This window comes from Dendrobates tinctorius, unplaced genomic scaffold (assembly GCF_039654945.1).
Source record: "Dendrobates tinctorius isolate UK_male_01 unplaced genomic scaffold, ASM3965494v1 ptg000046l, whole genome shotgun sequence".
Taxonomy (NCBI): domain Eukaryota; kingdom Metazoa; phylum Chordata; class Amphibia; order Anura; family Dendrobatidae; genus Dendrobates; species Dendrobates tinctorius.
The window spans coordinates 61,344,690-61,366,204 of record NW_027361714.1 but is presented as its reverse complement, the minus strand read 5'-3'; the positions used below and the strand labels follow the sequence as shown (position 1 = coordinate 61,366,204).

The following is a 21,515-nucleotide window of genomic DNA, read 5'->3' as shown; positions in this document are numbered from 1 at the left end:
CGGTGGTTGCAAACACTATATAGGAGTACACAGCGGAGCCTTTCTGCAGCCTGTCAGTGCCAGTGCCCACTTAGCTGCACTGTTCACGGCTGTCTGAGAGGTCTCTGACTGTGTGTGAGTGCAGCTCACGCAGAGTAGAGTGTCCTGCAGCTACGTCTGGTTGTAGGACGCTCAACGTGCGTCACTGCCTCACACATATTTGTCTTTGAGTGCAGCTCATTTTTTCTTCTCCTATTAGTGTGCATCCATCCGTATCCATCAACATTGGTTGGTTGCAAACACTATATAGGAGTAGATAGAGGAGCCTTTTTTTCTGGCTTGTGCCCTGCCGGCGCAGCCAGATTAGTATTACCCAATTTTTTTGGAGCCTCATCTTTTGCATTGTAGGTTACCTGCCTGCATTGTAATAGCTCCAAAAAGTTGGTGATACTATCAGTTTCAATTCTTTGTTCACATACTTTGAGTTTGTTTCCAACAAAGAAACCACAAAAAAAGTTCACCAAACACTACATTTGGAACTTGTGTAGGCCACATCAGCTCCTATTAAAGTGTAGTCCACACACACACACTTCATAAAATTAGTGTTTCTTGTACCTGTAACCAGCTGTTCAGGAATAAGCACACTAAGGCCCCCCTTTGTACTTTTCTGCCTATCTTAAGCAGTCTGGCAAGATGAAGAAGGCAGGGAGTAAGGCGCGTGGGCGTGGGCGTGGAGTTTCAGCAGGGAGAGGACGTGGGGATTCTGCAGGGAGAGGACGTGGGGATTCTGCAGGTAGAGGACGTGGGGATTCTGGGCCTGCTGCGGGCACCAGTGGATCAGCATCCCCCAGTTTTAGCAGGCAACAGTCCTTTATGCGCAGCTTTGTAGGACCTCAACGTACCCCACTGCTGCGGGAGGAACAAATTGAAGCCGTTGTCGGATGGATGGCAGCTAACGCATCGACTTCAATTACTTCCACAGCCTCTCAGGACCAGAGCACCGAAGAGCAACCATCTGTCTCTTCACCACCTGCCAAAGTGCCCAGGCTGTCAGAGAGACATGGACAGGAGCCATCACAGTCTCTACTTCTGTTCTCGGAATCTGTTGGCTTGGAAAGAGGGGGCCAGCCAAGCAGCATTCCTGAATGTGAAGAAGAGGGCGTATGCAGTGATGCGCAACTTCTTTGTCCCTCTGAATCTGAAGAGGCGAGTGGGCCAGTGCCTATGGTCAGCACACCTCAGTATGCATCAGATGATGACGAGACTCAGTTGCCACTTTCTGGTGCGTACGGTGCTGGCGAGACAACCCCGGAGAAGCAGCTGTTTGAAGAGGGGAGGGAAGATGATGAGGTCCTTGACCCATCATGGCATGAGGAACAGGAAGGTGGTGGGAGCAGCTCGGAGGAAGAGATTCCCCTACCGGCCAAAACAGGAGGCAGAGGGAGGGGGAAGACTTGGTTGCCTGTACCCTCCACTTCGGCACCCGTTAGGAGCATTCCTCATTCCAAAGGCAAAACGGGCGCTCCCAAGAGTTGCAGTGCGTGGTCCTTTTTTGACACAGTTGCAGATGACATTTGCTTTGTCAAATGCAAGCTGTGTCATCAGATAGTCAAAAGAGGGAGAAATGTCAGCAACCTCAATACCACAAATATGTGGAAACATGTGCGCACCAAGCACGAGTTGGAGTTGCAGAGACACCCTGAAGACGTAGGCCAACGTACAGCACCACCTACCACCTCTTCAGTTCGTGTTGGGACCTCTTCCTCCAGCTCACACACTGCTGGTTCAGCTTCCTCACAAGATCGCCAAGGAAGAACCTCTGCCACTGTTGTCCGGAGACCCTGTCAGATTCCACCCATAGCAGCACGTTCCCATCCATCACAGCCATCGGTAGCACAGGCATGGGATAAAAGGCGCCCTTACTCAGCAAACCATCCCCGAGCACAGTCTCTGAATGCTGGCATTGCCAAACTTCTGGCAGTTGAAATGCTGTCATTCAGGCTGGTGGACACTGACACCTTCCGGGACTTAATGGCATTGGCAGTCCCCCAACACAACGTGCCCAGCCGCTTTTATTTCAGCAGGCGAGCCGTCCCTGCCCTGCAGAAATATGTTGAGGGCAAAATAAAACATGCGCTACTAAACGCCGTTAGTAGCAAGGTCCACCTGACCACCGATGCGTGGACCAGTAACCATGGACAGGGACGATACCTTTCCCTCACTGCCCACTGGGTCAATGTTGTGGAGCCGGGTACAGATCTGGAGAGTGGCGCTGTACGTGTTCTTCCAACGCCACGGATTGCAGGACTACAGTCTGTACACATAGACTCCTCCTCCTACTCAAGTTCCTCAGAAACAGCAGAGCAGGAGCCTGTTACGACCGATATGAGCACAGTCGTGGCCAAACGTCAACAGGCTGTACTCAAATTAATTTATTTGGGGAATCGAAGCCACACAGCGCAGGAGCTCTGGAATGCTATCAAGCTGGAGAGCGATGTGTGGTTTGGGCCAGCGAATCTCCAGCCGGGCTTGGTAGTGTGTGACAATGGCCGAAATCTGGTGGCAGCTCTTGGCCTAGGCAACCTCACACACATCCCATGTCTGGCACATGTGCTTAACTTGGTCGTGCAGAGCTTTCTGAGGGACTATCCGGATCTTGATGCACTGTTGCACAAGGTCCGCATAGAGTGCGCTCACTTGTGGCGTTCCAGCACGACAAGATCGCGCCTCGCTGCTCTGCAGCGACGATTTGGCCTTCCGGAACATCGCATCATATGTGACCTACCCACCCGGTGGAACTCAACGTTACATAAGTTGGAGCGGTTGTGTGAGCAGCAGGCAGCAGTCATGGAGTACCAGCTGCATCAGGCGCAAACAAGTCGCACTGTGCGCCGTTCACACTTCAGCACCATTGAGTGGGCCTCTATGAAGGACATCTGCCTCGTTTTGCGTGCCTTCGATGAATCCACGCGGATGGCGAGTGCAGATGATGCACTAGTCAGCATGACTGTCCCCCTTATCTGCCTGCTTCAACAAACACTGCAAGCACTAAGGGATGAGGTTTCGGAAGAGGTGGAGGATGAGGAGTCCCAAATGCCATCTGCTTCTGGACAGTCTGCGCTACGTGTTTCCTCACAAAGGCCTAGGCAGGGGACACTTTGTGAGGAGGATGAGGAGGAGTCGATGGAGGAGGAAGACATCTCTCCAGAGGAGGGAGGTACACAAACCTCTACTCAGTATGTACAGCGAGGGTGGGGTGATGCAGAGCAGGCCGAGGTCACGCCTCAAACAGGGGACAGCGGTTCTTTGGCAGTTGGGAGTCTGCAGCACATGGTTGATTTCATGCTGCAGTGCCTGAGAAACGACCGCCGCATCGCCCACATTCTCGTCTCGGCTGATTATTGGGTGTACACCCTCCTAGATCCTCTCTACCGGGACAGCGTACAAAGGCTCATACCAACGTTGAACCGGGAGCGTAAACTGCGGGAGTACCGAAGAGTCACTGGTGCAGTCCATAATGTTTTCCATTCCACCCGACAGCATTGTTGCTAGTGCTTTACAAAGCAGCTCTGTGCATCGAGGCAGTGGAGGAAACTCTGCACAAAGAGGGAGCAGAGGCAGCGCCGCAGCACAAGGCAAGACCACTATGGCCCAAATGTGGCAAAGTTTTGTGTGTCCACCACAATTGTCTACACCATCAACGACGCCTCGAGTCAGCAGGAGGCAACGCTTCCGTCAGATGGTGTCAGACTACATGTCTTGCCCTGTCACTGTACTCCCAGATGGCTCTTCCCCCTTCAAGTTTTGGGTCTCTAAGCTGGATACATGGCCAGAGCTTAGCCAGTATGCATTGGAGGTGCTGGCTTGCCCTGCTGCCAGTGTATTATCGGAACGTGTCTTTAGTGCCGCAGGTGGTGTACTAACAGACCGTCGCACGCGACTATCTTCCGATAATGTTGACCGGCTGACTTTTCTGAAAATGAACAAGGCCTGGATCTCCAAAGACTTTGCCATTCCTCTTACACACTAAATTAGTGGTTGGCAACTGTATCCAGGTCTGCTGGTGTGTTCATTTTTCTACCACCTGAACTATAATCCCTGTGCTTCAACACAGCCAGTTGTCGCTCAGATGTGTCGTCTGCACAGAGAAACACACTAGCTCCTGTGTTAGTGGGGTTCAGTAACGCCAGCTGATCCCCTGCTGTGTGGACGGCAAAGTCACCAGCTCCATCAACATTCAAACCACTACTGATTTTTAACCGTGCCCAACTTAGGTCTCTGGCTCCACTGTCTCTACTATTTCCCCTGACCTCCAACCCCGCCATCTACATCTCTGAAGTGGCGTCAGCACAATCTACACTTGTTCCTGTGTTCCTGTGGCTCAGTCCCATCAGTTTATCCCCTGATGTGTGTCCGGCAAGGTCTCCTGCTCTGTCCACATTCCCATAACCAGTAGTGGGAATGAGGACAGAGCTGGCGAACTTGCCGGACAAACATCAGGGGATCAACTGACGGGACTGAGCACCAGTAACACAGGAACAAGTGTAGATTGTGCTGATGCCACTTCAGAGATGTAGCTGGTGGGGTTGGAGGCCAGGGTAAATAGTAGAGACAGTGGAGCCAGAGGCCTAAGTGGAGCATGGTTAGAATCAGTAGTAGTCAACAACCTCCATAAAAACCGCTGCCCATTGGCCTCTGCATGCGGCATGCGTAATCCTGGGCTCCAACAGTGTCAGTTGGTGTTCAGAAGTGTCGTCTCCACAGAGCCAAACACATTCGTTCAAGTGTTAGTGGGGTTCAGCACTGCCAGCTGTTCCCCTGCTGTGGAGATGGCAAGTCTGCTGCCTTCACCTGCCAAAATCCAGTAGGCCCCAGCCTGCTCCACGCCTAATCCTGGGCTCCAACAGCGTCAGTTGGTGTTCAGAAGTGTCGTCTCCACAGAGCCAAACACATTCGTTCGAGTGTTAGTGGGGTTCAGCACTGCCAGCTGTTCCCCTGCTGTGGAGATGGCAAGTCTCCTGCTGCCTTCACCTGCCAAAAGCAACAGGCCCCAGCCTGCTCCTCGCCTAATCCTGGGCTCCAACAGCGTCAGTTGGTGTTCAGAAGTGTCGTCTCCACAGAGCCAAACACATTCTTTCAAGTGTTAGTGGGGTTCAGCACTGCCAGCTGTTCCCCTGCTGTGGAGATGGCAAGTCTCCTGCTGCCTTCACCTGCCAAAAGCAACAGGCCCCAGCCTGCTCCTCGCCTAATCCTGGGCTCCAACAGCGTCAGTTGGTGTTCAGAAGTGTCGTCTCCACAGAGCCAAACACATTCGTTCAAGTGTTAGTGGGGTTCAGCACTGCCAGCTGTTCCCCTGCTGTGGAGATGGTAAGTCTCCTGCTGCCTTCACCTGCCAAAAGCAACAGGCCCCAGCCTGCTCCTCGCCTAATCCTGGGCTCCAACAGCGTCAGTTGGTGTTCAGAAGTGTCGTCTCCACAGAGCCAAACACATTCTTTCAAGTGTTAGTGGGGTTCAGCACTGCCAGCTGTTCCCCTGCTGTGGAGATGGCAAGTCTCCTGCTGCCTTCACCTGCCAAAAGCAACAGGCCCCAGCCTGCTCCTCGCCTAATCCTGGGCTCCAACAGCGTCAGTTGGTGTTCAGAAGTGTCGTCTCCACAGAGCCAAACACATTCGTTCAAGTGTTAGTGGGGTTCAGCACTGCCAGCTGTTCCCCTGCTGTGGAGATGGTAAGTCTCCTGCTGCCTTCACCTGCCAAAAGCAACAGGCCCCAGCCTGCTCCTCGCCTAATCCTGGGCTCCAACAGCGTCAGTTGGTGTTCAGAAGTGTCGTCTCCACAGAGCCAAACACATTCGTTCAAGTGTTAGTGGGGTTCAGCACTGCCAGCTGTTCCCCTGCTGTGGAGATGGCAAGTCTCCTGCTGCCTTCACCTGCCAAAAGCAACAGGCCCCAGCCTGCTCCTCGCCTAATCCTGGGCTCCAACAGCGTCAGTTGGTGTTCAGAAGTGTCGTCTCCACAGAGCCAAACACATTCGTTCAAGTGTTAGTGGGGTTCAGCACTGCCAGCTGTTCCCCTGCTGTGGAGATGGCAAGTCTCCTGCTGCCTTCACCTGCCAAAAGCAACAGGCCCCAGCCTGCTCCTCTCCTAATCCTGGGCTCCAACAGCGTCAGTTGGTGTTCAGAAGTGTCGTCTCCACAGAGCCAAACACATTCGTTCGAGTGTTAGTGGGGTTCAGCACTGCCAGCTGTTCCCCTGCTGTGGAGATGGCAAGTCTCCTGCTGCCTTCACCTGCTAAAAGCAACAGGCCCCAGCCTGCTCCTCGCCTAATCCTGGGCTCCAACAGCGTCAGTTGGTGTTCAGAAGTGTCGTCTCCACAGAGCCAAACACATTCGTTCGAGTGTTAGTGGGGTTCAGCACTGCCAGCTGTTCCCCTGCTGTGGAGATGGCAGTCTCTCCTGCTGTCTCCGCATTCCAAAGACAGTAGGCCTCTGCCTACACCCTCCTATTTCCTGGGCTTCAACACAACCAGTTGTAGCTCGGAAGTGCCGTCCACACGGAAAGAGACACTTGCTCCCGTGTCTCAGTGGGGTTCAGTAACGTCAGCTGATCCCCTGCTGTGTGGATGGCAGTCTCTCCTGCTGTCTCCACATTCCAAAGACAGTAGGCCTCTGCCTACACCCTCCTATTTCCTGGGCTTCAACACAGCCAGTTGTAGCTCGGAAGTGCCGTCCACACGGAAAGAGACACTTGCTCCCGTGTCTCAGTGGGGTTCAGTAACGTCAGCTGATCCCCTGCTGTGTGGATGGCAGTCTCTCCTGCTGTCTCCACATTCCAAATACAGTAGGCCTCTGCCTACACCCTCCTATTTCCTGGGCTTCAACACAGCCAGTTGTAGCTCGGAAGTGCCGTCCACACGGAAAGAGACACTTGCTCCCGTGTCTCAGTGGGGTTCAGTAACGTCAGCTGATCCCCTGCTGTGTGGATGGCAGTCTCTCCTGCTGTCACCACATTCCAAAGACAGTAGGCCTCTGCCTACACCCTCCTATTTCCTGGGCTTCAACACAGCCAGTTGTAGCTCGGAAGTGCCGTCCACACGGAAAGAGACACTTGCTCCCGTGTCTCAGTGGGGTTCAGTAACGTCAGCTGATCCCCTGCTGTGTGGATGGCAGTCTCTCCTGCTGTCACCACATTCCAAAGACAGTAGGCCTCTGCCTACACCCTCCTATTTCCTGGGCTTCAACACAGCCAGTTGTAGCTCGGAAGTGCCGTCCACACGGAAAGAGACACTTGCTCCCGTGTCTCAGTGGGGTTCAGTAACGTCAGCTGATCCCCTGCTGTGTGGATGGCAAAGTATCCTGCTGCCTACACAGTCGTACCACTACTGATTTTTAACCGTGCTCCAATTAGGCCTGTGGCTCCACTGTCTCTCGTATTTCCCCTGTCCTCCAACCGCGCCAGTTACAGCTCCGAAGTGGCGTCTGCACAATCCACACTTGTTCCTGTGTTACAGGTGTTCAGTCCGGTCAGTTAATCCCCTGATGTGTGTCCGGCAATGTCGCCTGCTCTGTCCACATTCCCATAAGCACAATCCACACTTGTTCCTGTGTTACGGTGTTCAGTCCGGTCAGTAAATCCCCTGATGTGTGTCCGGCAATGTCGCCTGCTCTGTCCACATTCCCATAACTAGTTATGGGAATGTGGACAGAGCAGGCGACATTGCCGGACACACATCAGGGGATTAACTGACCGGACTGAACACCTGTAACACAGGAACAAGTGTGGATTGTGCAGACGCCACTTCGGAGCTGTAACTGGCGGGGTTGGAGGACAGGGGAAATACGAAAATCAGTGAAGCCACAGGCCTAAGTGGAGCTTGGTTAAAATTAGTAGAAGTCTACAACCGATCTTAAAATTTCTTCAATGCAGCCTCAGCCTGCTCCGTGCTTGTCCCTGGGCTTCAACACAGCCAGTTGTTGCTCGGAAGTGCCGTCTTCACAGAGTAAAACACTAGCTCCTGTGTTTGTGGGGTTCAGTAACGTCAGCCGTTCCCCTGCTGTTTTGATGGCAATCTGTCCTGCTGCCTCCCAATTGACAGCACATCAGGCCTCAGCCTGCTAAGTGCTTGTCCCTGGGCTCCAACATCGCCAGTTGCTGCTCATAACTGACTTTGGCACGGGTACTCCCTCCTGCCCAGCTTGGTTCCAGCCCTGCCTGCTGTTTCCGGGAAGTGTCAATGTCAGTTTGCCACCCCAAGTTGCCATGTCGTGTTGCGGTTGGGTTAGCCGAGGCTAGGGTGCCAGCAGTTTAGGTGCTTCCTATGTGGACTGCGGGTTCTGGTAAGAAAGGCTTGTTCCGTAGTGCCAGTAGGACAAGCACCCCCTGTAGGACTGTGTGATTCGGTAACTGCGGCCAGCTTGCGGCATGCCAACTTTGCTTTTCAGGGGTAACTTCTGCTACCCCGCCGGGTTCCAGCACCGTCATCTGGTTCTCGTCAGAGCCTTTGGCCTAGGTGCCTCCATCTCGGTATCCGAGTTCCGGCAACGTCTGCTGGTCCTTGGTAGTGCTTTGTAGCACAGGTACCTCCTGCTTAGTAACCAGGTTCCAGCACCGTCAGCTGGTCCTCGGTTGTGCCATTGGCTCTTATTCCTTCTGCTGCCCCTCCGGGTGCCAGCACTGTCAGCTGGTCCTTGCTATTTCCATTTGCTCTTGCAGCTTATGCTACCCCTCCGGGTTCCAGCACCGTCAGCTGGTTCTCGTCAGAGCCTTTGGCCTAGGTGCCTCCATCTCGGTATCCGAGTTCCGGCAACGTCTGCTGGTCCTTGGTAGTGCTTTGTAGCACAGGTACCTCCTGCTTAGTAACCGGGTTCCAGCACCGTCAGCTGGTCCTCGGTTGTGCCATTGGCTCTTATTCCTTCTGCTGCCCCTCCGGGTGCCAGCACTGTCAGCTGGTCCTCGCTATTTCCATTTGCTCTTGCAGCTTATGCTACCCCTCCGGGTTCCAGCACCGTCAGCTGGTTCTCGTCAGAGCCTTTGGCCTAGGTGCCTCCATCTCGGTATCCGAGTTCCGGCAACGTCTGCTGGTCCTTGGTAGTGCTTTGTAGCACAGGTACCTCCTGCTTAGTAACCGGGTTCCAGCACTGTCAGCTGGTCCTCGGTAGTGCCATTGGCTCTTGTTCCTTCTGCTACCCCTCCGGGTGCCAGTACCGTCAGCTGGTTCAAGAGGACAAAGAACAGGAAGACAACCACCAAGATGCAGAACAACAAGAGAGAGAAGACAAAGAAGCATAATAAAACAAAGCAGAAGAACATTAAGCATAAGACTAATACTCTGAGCAAATGATATTATCTTATTTATAAGCAGAAGAAGACTAAGCAGTGTATGGGGGTGAGTCCGTTCCTCCTCGTGGTGCCCCTGGAAAAGGCCTGCTACTGCAGGCCAAACTGAACGTGGACAAATCCTGTTGTAAATCTTTTGTGACAGGCAGAACGGAAGGTGTAAACTTCTAACTTTTCTAGATAACAACTACAGGAATGCCTGACACAAACAAGAATATGATGAAGAAGAATAGGAAGAAGATGAAGAAGTTGAATATGTAGAATAATAATTGTTGAATAAGAAGAATATGAAGAATGTAAGAAAAGGAAGAAGAAGAAGAATGTAAAAAAAGGAAGTAGAAGAATTTAAAAAAAGGAAGAAGAAGAATGTAAAAAAAGGAATAAGAAGAAGAATGTAAAAAAAGGAAGTAGAAGAATGTAAAAAAAGGAAGAAGAAGAAGAATGTAAAAAAAGGAATAAGAAGAAGAAGAAGGTAAAAAAAGGAAGAAGAAGAATAAGAAAGAAGAAGAAAGAAGAAAGAAGAAGAAGACATACATGTCTGGCAAAATATAAATGAGGCTAACATAGTCAATATCTTTGTAACTCCTAACGTCTTTAAAAAAAAAGTTTAATTCCTGCTATTCCATTTGATTGGGCAAAACCTCTATGGCTTTAATGTCTCCTCCACCTCCCACAATACATTCTACATTATTCTTAGTTGTTTTTCTTCATGTAGAATTAACCTACAAGGAAAGAAAGGGTTTTTTTTAATTCCGATATTTTGGCCCCATTGACTTGCATTGGTTCCCGGGAATCGGAATCGGCGATACCGATACTTTTCTTTAAGATCGGCCGATCCATTCCGATCCGATATTTTCAAGTATCGGCTGGTATCGCTCAACTCTACTGATCAGTAAATGATGTAACGATAAAAAAAAAATCGAAGCTCTAGAATTATGGTTTTTTTGGTCATCGCAACATTGAAACACGCCATTTTTTAAATTATTTATTTATAGCGCAGGAGCCGCAGATAAAAATTTCCATCATCCGCTCCTGCTCTCACTATTAATAGCGGCTGCAGGTGTCGGATGATGGGAGCTGTAGTCCAATCAGCTGACACCAGTGACCGGAGGTAAACTTTCATTTCCAATCACAGCTGAGTGCTCATGCTGTCTTTTGACAGCGTGGGAACCGCATTCTCTCTGACCGGCGGGGATGATTTCACCACTGATCAAAAGCGGTGTTTGCCGCGCTGTCATGCACATGACAGCATGGCGAACACTGAATGTTCGGGCCCCCATTCAAGTGAATGGGGTCCGGGTTCGAGTTTGAGTTCGGGTCCGGGTACTGTTCTGGTACATTTATAACTGTTGGGCTGAACCTGCCGGACCCGAACATCCAGGTGTCCACTCATCTCTAATTATTATTATTATTATTATTATTTATTATGATTACTTATATAACACCATCATATTCCTCAGCGCTTTACAGATATTATCAGTGGCAAACTTTGTGAAAATCAAAGTATCAGTCTTAAAACATTGTACATGAAATATACTTTGCTTACCCAAAGCAAACACCTGCATCTGTAGAGAGATCTGGATTTTCTTATTTATTGTATAGTAACCTATTATTTTACTTGCACTGCTTTACTGCATTGCTGTCTATTTGTCAGGTTACAAGAAGGAAATGAACAAAGCCTGAAACAATGAATATAGTGATAAAGAATCTGATCCTCAATGTCTGAATGTGCATACCTTCTAAATAGTCTTGTCTGCTGCTGGTAGACTCATTTAGATAATGGCATTGTACGTCACAGGGTATAATCTGAAATGAATTATATATAAAAATACATTAGAAATGAAAGAGGGGATACACAGTAAAGTATGCACATTTTCCACCAACTGAATGAAGGAAAATCAAGTTAATGAATTTATCTTTAATCTGTATCTTTAAGCAGAAAACATGTTCTTCTTTAAATTACCCAATTAATTAGATTGCATAATTACATCAGTAAATCTCCCGTAATGTCTTTCCATTATGTTTAACTACATAGAGACTATTCATCCAATCTGGCGCACTGGGGTCATAATGCTCATTGTTGGCAGAAGAATAATATGTCTTTCCTTGGTCTCGATGCAAAATCTGTACAGCTGGGTCATCTCAGGCATTAGTCTCCTGGTCCCACAGTCCTTCCATACTTAGAGGAAAAATATAATTTTTGTTGACTCAAATATTAAAACATATAGTTATACAGATTAGCCAAATGGTGGCACCACATAGCAGCAATAGGGAAACGATAAATAGCTTGTGATCCTCAAATACAAAGCACATATAGTATCTAGTGATGAGCGAGCACTAAAATACTCGGGTGCTCGTTGGTCGGGTCGAGCAAATTGGAATACTCGGGTACTCGACCAGAACAACGAGCCCAATGTAAGTCTATGGGAAACCCGAGCATTTTTGTTGCGAACCCCCCCACCGGGGTCCTTTTATGGTCTAAAAACATCTGAAAATGATGGGAACAGCGCTTAAATGCCATGGGAACATCATGGGGATCGCCCCTGTAAGCATTCCTGACTCCCAGGTCACAGCGGTGAACAATGTTGTCAGAGTCTTATGCCATTTTTTACAGGCGCACCAAAAAACATACAAAAGCAAAACCAAAATGGATTTTCATGGGAAATATGTTAAGGAACATCCTTTTCAGGGTAATGACTTTTATATAAGGCAAAATAATTAACCCAAAACAAAAATATTCCTCCACCACTTGGGCTATGTTCACACGTAGCCTTTTTGATGCGTTTTTCAACTTTAGCATTGCTTTCTACCAAGACAAATGCATTCACTGGGAAATGTCATTTTAACAATTTGCAACCTTCTTTGACCATGCGGTGTGTGACACATTATCAGACACATCATGTTTCGTTCATGAAGTCACAAAGTCTATTTTTAGAGGGCCAGCAGTCAGCCCTCACTATTCTTAGAGAACCATCAACAGGCAATGCTTTGTTGTTCCCATTATTAAACATTGGGTCTCTTATACTGTTATTACGTATGTGTGGCGCCCCTGAGGGTCCAGAGGTACAGAGGTACTGCACCTCATCCAGAGGTATGGTATCCCACCCTCAGGTAAGGCGGGGACACCACCCAGGACTCCTAACACTTACACCCAACACACACCAGGCTGGCCAGGAAAGTGTGCTGGGGAGTCAGTGGGGAAAGGTAGGTAGAAGGGGAGGAGCTTAGGAAGTGGTGTGATTGAGGGCATCCAATCAGTGACAGTTAGGTGACAGTTAATGGGAGGAGTTAGTGTGCGGTAAATTGAAGATTCTGGAAAGATCCAGACAGTCGGTGACAGACCAGCGGGAGAGCAGGACTGACGTGGGGAGAGTAAGGGTCTGAGACACACATCTAGAAGGAAGGAAGCTCCTAGGAGAATAGAAGGGGTCCTTGGGGCACAGGTAGTGCAGAAAGCCACGCGTGGGGCCCGTATCCAGACATGGAAGGACCAGGCCACAGTGGGGAGCTGGCCCCTAAGCCTAGTGGAGAGAATATCAAACGAGGCTCAGCTAGCAAGCTGGAGGCTGAGTGCCTCAGCCCAACCATAATTGTTCCCCGAAAAGGCAGCCAGATAGGAGCAAGGGGACTTTGAGACCGTCACCCAACAGGGTCCGCGGCTGCTGGTTCGGAGACACTAGGCACAGGGCAGCAGAGAAGGTAGAGATCAGCGCAGAGGCACTGCCTAGAAAAGTGAATTTAAAGGGGAGTCCTGAGAAGTGCATCCCAATCTACCTGGGAGTTTGTTGGACCCATCACCCGGAGGACACAGTGCCAAGCGGGCCACTGTATATGCAGGAATCATGAGTTAAAACCCTGAAACTGCACCCAACTGTGTCCTTCGTGTCATTTAAGTCTCGCCTGCTCCACACCGCACGCACCATCGCAGTCACCAACTCACCTGTTACCATCTCAACTGCCCTGGGACACAGCTCTACCCGTGGAGAGCTTCACCATCTCTGCTGCCCTAACACCATCCGAGAGAATCTGCATTGCAACATCGGCTACCCTTGCCGAATACCATGGGTGGCGTCACAATTCCCATTTCCCTACCATTTCCCCATCATTTTTCCCATTACCATCATCATCCTTCATTTCACAACCATCTTTACTGGATGCCCAGGGCCACGGATCGGGTCACTGTCACTGTGACACATCCCCTTTAAAGAACCTGACCGGCCCGATACTGAGTAACCCACGGCCCTGCGGGGCACTCCATATGCAGTGAGTGGCAGGGCTGCCCAAAATTTGGACGCACCCCAACAACCCATTGAACAGTCGTCATGGATGACCACATGCAACCATAGTTCCCAGTATTCATTTGGTACTCCCATACTATTTGCCTATGCATTGAATGCAAAGCCTGCCCTGTGCCAAAGTTACATGCACCCCAATAAACCTTTGAAGCCACGTACTGGATGGCCACATGCAACCATAGTTCCCAATATTCATTTGGTACTCCCATACTGTTGGCTTATGCATTGAATTCAAGGTCTGCTGTGCACTAAAGTTACACGCACCCCAATAAGTCTTTGAAGCCACACACTGGATGGCCACATGCAACCATAGTTCCCAGTATTCATTTGGTTCTCCCTTACTGTTTGCTTATGCATTGAATGCAAGGCCTGCCATGCACCAAAGTTACAAGCACCCCGATAAGTCTTTGAAGCCACGTACTGGATGGCCACATGCAACCATAGTTCCCAGTATTCACTTGGTACTCTCATACTGTTTGCTTATGCATTGAATGCAAGGCCTGCCCTGCACCAAATTCACACACACCCCAATAAGCCTTTTAACCCACGTAATGGATGGCCACATGAAAACCAAGTTTACATTATTCATTTGGTACTCCATTACTGTTTGCTTAAGCATTGAATGCAAGGCCTGGCTTGCATCAAAGTTACATGCACCCCAATATCCCTTTCAACAGATGTACTTGAAGGCCTCATGACAAAAATCTTCCCATTACAAGAAAGTGTGTCTCCCATACTGTTTGCTTATGCATTCAATGCAAGGCCTGCCCTGCACCAAAGCTACACGCACCCCAATAACCCTTGGAAGAGATGTAGAGGTTGGCCTCCTGAAAACAATGTTCTCATTATTAGGAAGTGGGTCTCCCATAGTTTTTGTCGATGCAGTGAATGCAAGGCCTGCCAACAATTAGGAGGCACTCCAATGCCCCTTGAAAGAAACGTGGAGGATGTCCTCATAAAAAAGTACCCATTATAAAGGAGCGGGTCTCCTATACTTGGAATGCCCATACACTAAATGTATGGGCTGACAAACATTTCCCCCTGGGGGGGACATATTTTTAAAAAATTTTTTACGGGCATCATAAACACCCTTTCAAAAAACTAGAGTGGCTGTAGCATCACGGAACACGTTCACTCTCGTGTTCTAGTGTTGGTGGATGATGAGGATGAGGAGAAGGAGGAGTGTGGCGCCCCTGAGGCTCAGTCGCCACAGAGGTACTGCACCTTCACCTAAGGTGTGGTGCCCCACCGTCCAGGTAAGGTGGGAACTCCTGACCACACTCCAACACTCGCACCCCACACAATAGAGTAGTTCAGCAAAACCACATTGTGGCTCCTTGCTTAGAGAGAAGCAGAGCACCTTTGGTGGTTCCCTGCTCGGGACACTAAACATGCTGGGAGGTGGGTGGAGTTGAGAATACATAAAAGATTGGGAAGGTTTAGGATTAGAGGTCAGTCAGTAGGTCAGTCTGAAGGAGAGTCTGAGGGAGGAAGCCACTCAGAGAGGAGTGGAGATCCCTGGAAGAGGGATGGAGGAAGGAGTGCTGCAGCAGACCTGAGTGACCCGTGTCTGCTGGTACGGGAAAGGAAAGAAAGAGGAAGACATTGAACTGAAGCCTGAGCTTCCATTTGAGAGAAAGACAAGTACGGAACGTAGGAGAAAAGGGAACACAGAGGACGTGGGTTAGGAGAGAACCCTGCCTAGAAGTTCTAAGTGCAAGGCCGGGGCCCGTTCTCGAGGTTGTATGGACACTAATGGTTCTGCACCAGACACCGGTGGAGTAGTGGGCTGTAAATGCACTACTCCCATCTAAGACTTGGGGGCACAACAGCAACACGGATAGAGAGCCGGGACTCAGGAGTAAGGAGTCCCCGAAGCAGGCTACAGCTGTCTGACGTACAAGTAGAGTTCTTGGGAACATCTGATAGGAGGAACTCCAGTGTAACTCAGTACTAGGAGATCTTCACACTTAAAGGCGCTATAGAGGAGACGTTCAGAAAAGGTACATAAGTTGGCGGAGTGTTGGAAGGGAGCATTTCATCTTGCCTGGAGGTTGACTGAGTCCCTGACCCGGAGGACACGGCACGGAAGCGGGCACTACAGACTGTGAGTAAAGCTTTGGAACTACATGCCCTGGTTTCCCCCATTCCTTTCTGCGTTCGCCTGCTTGACACTGCTGCATCCCCTGCGCCGGACACTACACCATCTAAGTGTCACTTCACCTATTCTGCCCTAGGACAACAGCCCTGCCTGTGGAGGGCTATAACATCACTGCTGCACCACACCATCTGTCCCAGAGGATCTGTCTGCAGCGTCGGCCTAACATCCCACTTGCCGAACACCACAGGTGGCGTCACAAACTATTCCATTAACTACATTCCACCATAAGCATTACCCGCCATTACTTGGGCACCCAGGGCCACGGACCGGGTCACCGCTGCTGTGACACACCACCCGCTGACACCGGCCCGGTACCGAGTAACCCCGCAGCCCTGGAAGGGCGACCCAGGAGGATGACACCAAATTGCCAAAATCAGGAAGCGCATACCCATGTGTGGGTGTGAAGAGGTGCATGGGAATCCACCTCCCAAAAAAAGACACTGGATTGGAGGTTATGTTTTGCTGTTATCATTCGGTGGTGTAGAGAAGTCTGGCCAAATCCAGCACTTCTTGATTTTTATAAGAGTCAGCCTGTCAGCATTTTCACTTGACAGGCGAATGCGTTAATCAGTTTTAATTCCACCAGCGGCACTAAAAACCCGCTTTGACAAAATGATAGCAGCAGGGCACGCCATGACCTCCAAGGTATAGAGAGCCAGTTCATGCCATGTACTGGCTCCCAGTGCTCGTCCACATTGGGGCCGGGTGTAGACATTGCCTTTACATCGCATGCATTCTTCTGAAAACAGACCAAAGTAGTTAATGCTTTGATTTGATACATGTAGACCATCGGTCCACTTGGAAAATTGGCACTAGCCACGCTAGCTACAGTCATATGTAAAAGTTTGGGCACCCCTATTAATGTTAACCTTTTTTCTTTATAACAATTTTGGTTTTTGCAACAGGTATTTCAGTTTCATATATCTAATAACTGATGGACTCAGTTATATTTCTGGATTCAAATGAGGTTTATTGTACTAACAGAAAATGTGCAATCTGCATTTAAACAAAATTTGACCGGTGCAAAAGTATGGGCACCCTTATCATTTTCTTGATTTGAACACTCCTAACTACTTTTTACTGACTTCCTGAAGCACTAAATTGGTTTTGTAACCTCATTAAGCTTTGAACTTCATAGCCAGGTGTATCAAATCATGAGAAAAGGTATTTAAAGTGGCCACTTGCAAGTAGTTCTCCTATTTGATTCTCCTATGAAGAGTGGCATCATGGGCTCCTCAAAACAACTCTCAAATGATCTGAAAACAAAGATTATTCAACATAGCTTTTCAGGGGAAGGATACAAAAATACAAAAAGTTGTCTCAGAGATTTAACCAGTCAGTTTCCACTGTGAGGAACATAGTAAGGAAATGGAAGAACACAGGTACAGTTCTTGTTAAGCCCAGAAGTGGCAGGCCAAGAAAAATATCAGAAAGGCAGAGAAGAAGAATGGTGAGAACAGTCAAGGACAATCCACAGACCACCTCCAAAGACCAGCAGCATCATCTTGCTGCAGATGGTGTCACTGTGCATCGGTCAACAATACAGCGCACTTTTGTACAAGGAGAAGCTGTATGGGAGAGTGATGCGAAAGAAGCCGTTTCTGCAAGCACGCCACAAACAGAGTCACCTGAGGTATGCAAAAGCACATTTGGACAAGCCAGTTACATTTTGGAAGAAGGTCCTGTGAACTGATGAAACAAAGATTGAGTTGTTTGGTCATACAAAAAGGCGTTATGCATGCGCTGTATTGTTGACCGATGCACAGTGACACCATCTGCAGCAAGATGATGCTGCAGGTCTTTGGAGGTGGTCTGTGGATTGTCCTTGACTGTTCTCACCACTCTTCTTCTCTGCCTTTCTGATATTTTTCTTGGCCTGCCACTTCTGGGCTTAACAAGAACTGTACCTGTGTTCTTCCATTTCCTTACTATGTTCCTCACAGTGGAAACTGACTGGTTAAATCTCTGAGACAACTTTTTGTATCCTTCCCCTGAAAAGCTATGTTGAATAATCTTTGTTTTCAGATCATTTGAGAGTTGTTTTGAGGAGCCCATGATGCCACTCTTCATAGGAGAATCAAATAGGAGAACTACTTGCAAGTGGCCACTTTAAATACCTTTTCTCATGATTTGATACACCTGGCTATGAAGTTCAAAGATCAATGAGGTTACAAAACCAATTTAGTGCTTCAGGAAGTCAGTAAAAAGTAGTTAGGAGTGTTCAAATCAAGAAAATGATAAGGGTGCCCATACTTTTGCACCGGTCAAATTTTGTTTAAATGCAGATTGCACATTTTCTGTTAGTACAATAAACCTCATTTGAATCCAGAAATATAACTGAGTCCATCAGTTATTAGATATATGAAACTGAAATACCTGTTGCAAAAACCAAAATTTTTATAAAGAAAAAAGGTTAACATTAATAGGGGTGCCCAAACTTTTACATATGACTGTATTATGGGTCTATGTGCTGTCCACATGGACCAATTATATACTGGTCTGAACAAGTCTAAAAGTACATGTTATTATTTCTTATTTGTATAGCACCATTGATTCCATGGTGATGTACATGAGGAGGGGTTACATACAAAGCACAAATAGAAATTACAGTGCACAACCTAATAGTGAGAGGCAGGTACAGACGGGAGAGGACCCTTCCTACCCTTGAGGGCTTACATAAAGACAAAAGCACATATGTAGAATGAGCACCAGAAACAATGGATATCTATAGTTTGCTAATAGCATGTTGTTATTATTGGAGCCTTTCAGGTTAAATCAACTTTTATTAGCCAAAGTTTAAACCTACAGCTCAAAAGTATCACCTAACACAAAGGATTGTGCTGTACAGTTCTATGCACATGCATGCTGATGCATGATTCCATAAAGGCAATACAGTTTATATTTTCTTAAGAGCAGTGGAATTTGAATATAATAAAGTACAGAATTTAAAATAAAATATGAAAACCCACCATAAATGTAACAAAAATGCACCGTTACACATCAATTAATTATATAACATGCCAGTGATTAAATAAAGCCAACATCCTGATTCAATCAATGTAAATAAATAACTGATACTTAGATTATGACTTCAAATAAAAATTCAGTTCCATCTTACCTGGGTGCTCCCTTGTAAAAAGAGCCAATTTCCAATGGTCAATAAGGCTAAGACCCAGAAGCTATGTTGGAAACTTCGGCAAAGAGTGGCTTGCATATTTAGAGTCCAGTGAAAGTCAATGTACTTTGGTATATCCAGCAATAAAACATTCTTAGTGATCAGTCACAAAGATAATTTCATTGTTTAGAATATATTTCGGCAGGAGCTGTCAATGTATGGGTGAATGTCTTCTAAATGGGTTGTTATTAAAAGACATAATACTACCAGAAAGCGATAAATGCGGACACTGAGCAAATGATAGATCTCTGCGTATAATCCACCATGCCTGATTTCCTTCTTTGTCCTAATCTACTTGTACATAGTCACACCCTGAAAATGACTAAAGTTCCAGGGAACACTGACATCAAACTATGTAACAGGCTGTTCTCTAGTTACTCATCCACCACGAAGGTGTATTAACTTTTGTTATCAAGATATAATGGCAAGCTAGAAACCTACGAAAACGTATTTGACAAAGCAGTGATCATTCTACTTGTACGTATGGTTGATGCTACCAAATGATTTGTGGTTACCATTTTATTGCCTGTCTCAAATTGTGAGCATTTTATTATATTACAGTCAGACAGAAATATGCACAAAATGAAGACACACAATATGTCCATATAAAGTCATGTCTGCTTATGGAAGGTCCTACCAAACTAGAAATTATAGATCTGAGGTGAAAGTGCACACTACTTTCTCTTAAGTGTTGAGTTGACCATACATATTAGAATAAAATTGTGCATATCCACCAATTTTGGCAGAATCGTCCATGTCTCCACCCTGTATTCAATAGTTGAGCAGGCCACGCACCGTGAGAGGTCAACCCTGAATATGTATATCATCTTAGCCAAATAATTGTCAAAGTAGCTTGATAGGTACAGCAGAGGTTTAGCTTTTTTGGCAACCAGGGCAAGATTTCAGTTTGGCACGCCCAATGCTCAATCCGTTTGAGTAGCTGTCATGTGACCACTTATATGATGACGAGCTGCTCCTCCTGGTTCTCTCAATGTCCCCTGAATCACTACAGCGCCTGCTTCACTGAGAGAAGCAGGAAAAGGAGCTAGATGTCACGTGACTGTAAGTATGAAAATCACATATGAGTAGTCATGTGATGACTGCTGGAACCAGCAAGCAGAGATGAGTCCTGACAGTGAGCATATTACACGCTGTTAAGATTGGGCATGCTACAGTGCTTAATGGTATAGTTAAAAGGGCTTGTCCAGGTTTGTGATGAAAGTATGTAGTCACTCTTGGTAACTACAGATTTCTGAAAGCTTCCAAAGCACGGGCGCACATTGTCAGGACCCTCTGGTACTGAAGGCAAGAGTGGACAATCATATGAGTGCAAGTATGCGATTTGCATTCTTTCTTCCACATTCCAACTATATATGTCCAGCCTCGCTCAATTCACTTGTGTTGATATGTACAGTGGTTTAGTCCACCTAATCACATTACAGGGTTACTGTTTTGTATTGTCATCTTTTTTGTGCCATTTCATGGTTCGGGTATATTGTGAATGCATAGGACGTTCCGTGGTACCAGTCGTCCTTGTATTGTTAAGGGTGTCAGTATTATGTTTTTAAACTGTTTTTAATCATGTTTGTGCTTTTGTGATAAATAAAGAGAGATTTTTTTTATATATACCTAATGCTGGTGTGCACAGTTTTCATGTATTAAATAGTTTGTGACGTACAACTATCTGGTTTAGGGTATAAGCTTTCAGAGTTTGAAAATTACACATTTTTCAAAATTTTCATTAAACTTCAGATATGTTCAGTAAACAGGCAAAACATATCAACATTAATTCATAACTAACATAAAGTACAATGCGTCACATAAAATAATCTCAGAATAATTGGGATATGTCCAAAGTGGCGTGGTCATTAAACTCCTCCAAACACGACGAGTTTTGTTTCTACCAAACAGTTCTACTTTGGTTTCATCAGACCCTATGACATTCTCCCAGTACTCTTCGGGATAATGCAAATGCTCTCTAACAAACTTCAGACAGGCCCGGACATGTGCTGGATTAAGTAGGGGGACACGTCTGGCACTGCAGGATCTGAGTGCCTGGCAGCATAGTGTGTTACTGATGGTAGCCTTTGTTACAGGGTCCCAGCTGTATGCAGGTCATTCACTAGGTCCCCCCGTGTGGTTCTGGGATTTTTGCTCACTGTTCTTGTGATCATTTTGATCCCATGAGGTGAGATCTTGCATGGAGCCCCAGATCAAGGGAGATTATCAGTGGACTTGTATGTCTTCCATTTTCTTATTATTGCTCCCACAGTTGATTTCACATCAAGCTGCTTGCCTATTGCAGATTCAGTCTTTCCAGCCTGGAGCAGGGCTACAATTTTGTTTCTGGTGTCCTTCGACAGCTCTTTGGTCTTCACCATAGTGGAGTTTGGAGTGTGAATGTTTGAGGTTGTGGACAGGTGTCTTTTATACTGATAACAAGTTCAAACAGGTGCCATTACTACAGGCAATGAGTAGAGGACAGAGGAGCCCCTTAAAGAAGAAGTTACAGGTCTGTGAGAGCCAGAAATCTTGCATGTTTTTAGGTGACCAAATACTTATTTTCCACCATA

At 47.4% G+C, this 21,515-nt stretch overlaps 1 protein-coding gene across 2 annotated transcripts in view; it reads right to left on the bottom strand.

Moving 5' to 3' along the window:
• Positions 1–19,230, bottom strand: part of ROS1 (ROS proto-oncogene 1, receptor tyrosine kinase) — a 493,170-nt gene extending 473,940 nt beyond the window's left edge. For both annotated transcript variants that reach the window (XM_073575944.1, XM_073575945.1), the window contains exons 1-2: positions 18,886–19,230; positions 11,048–11,117 (exon numbers count right to left, since the gene is read on the bottom strand). In XM_073575944.1, the coding sequence (XP_073432045.1) occupies positions 11,048–11,117; positions 18,886–18,981 (166 nt within the window). In that variant the 5' untranslated portion in view covers positions 18,982–19,230. The remainder of the gene's footprint in view (positions 1–11,047; positions 11,118–18,885) is intronic.
• Positions 19,231–21,515: the final 2,285 nt, after the last annotated feature.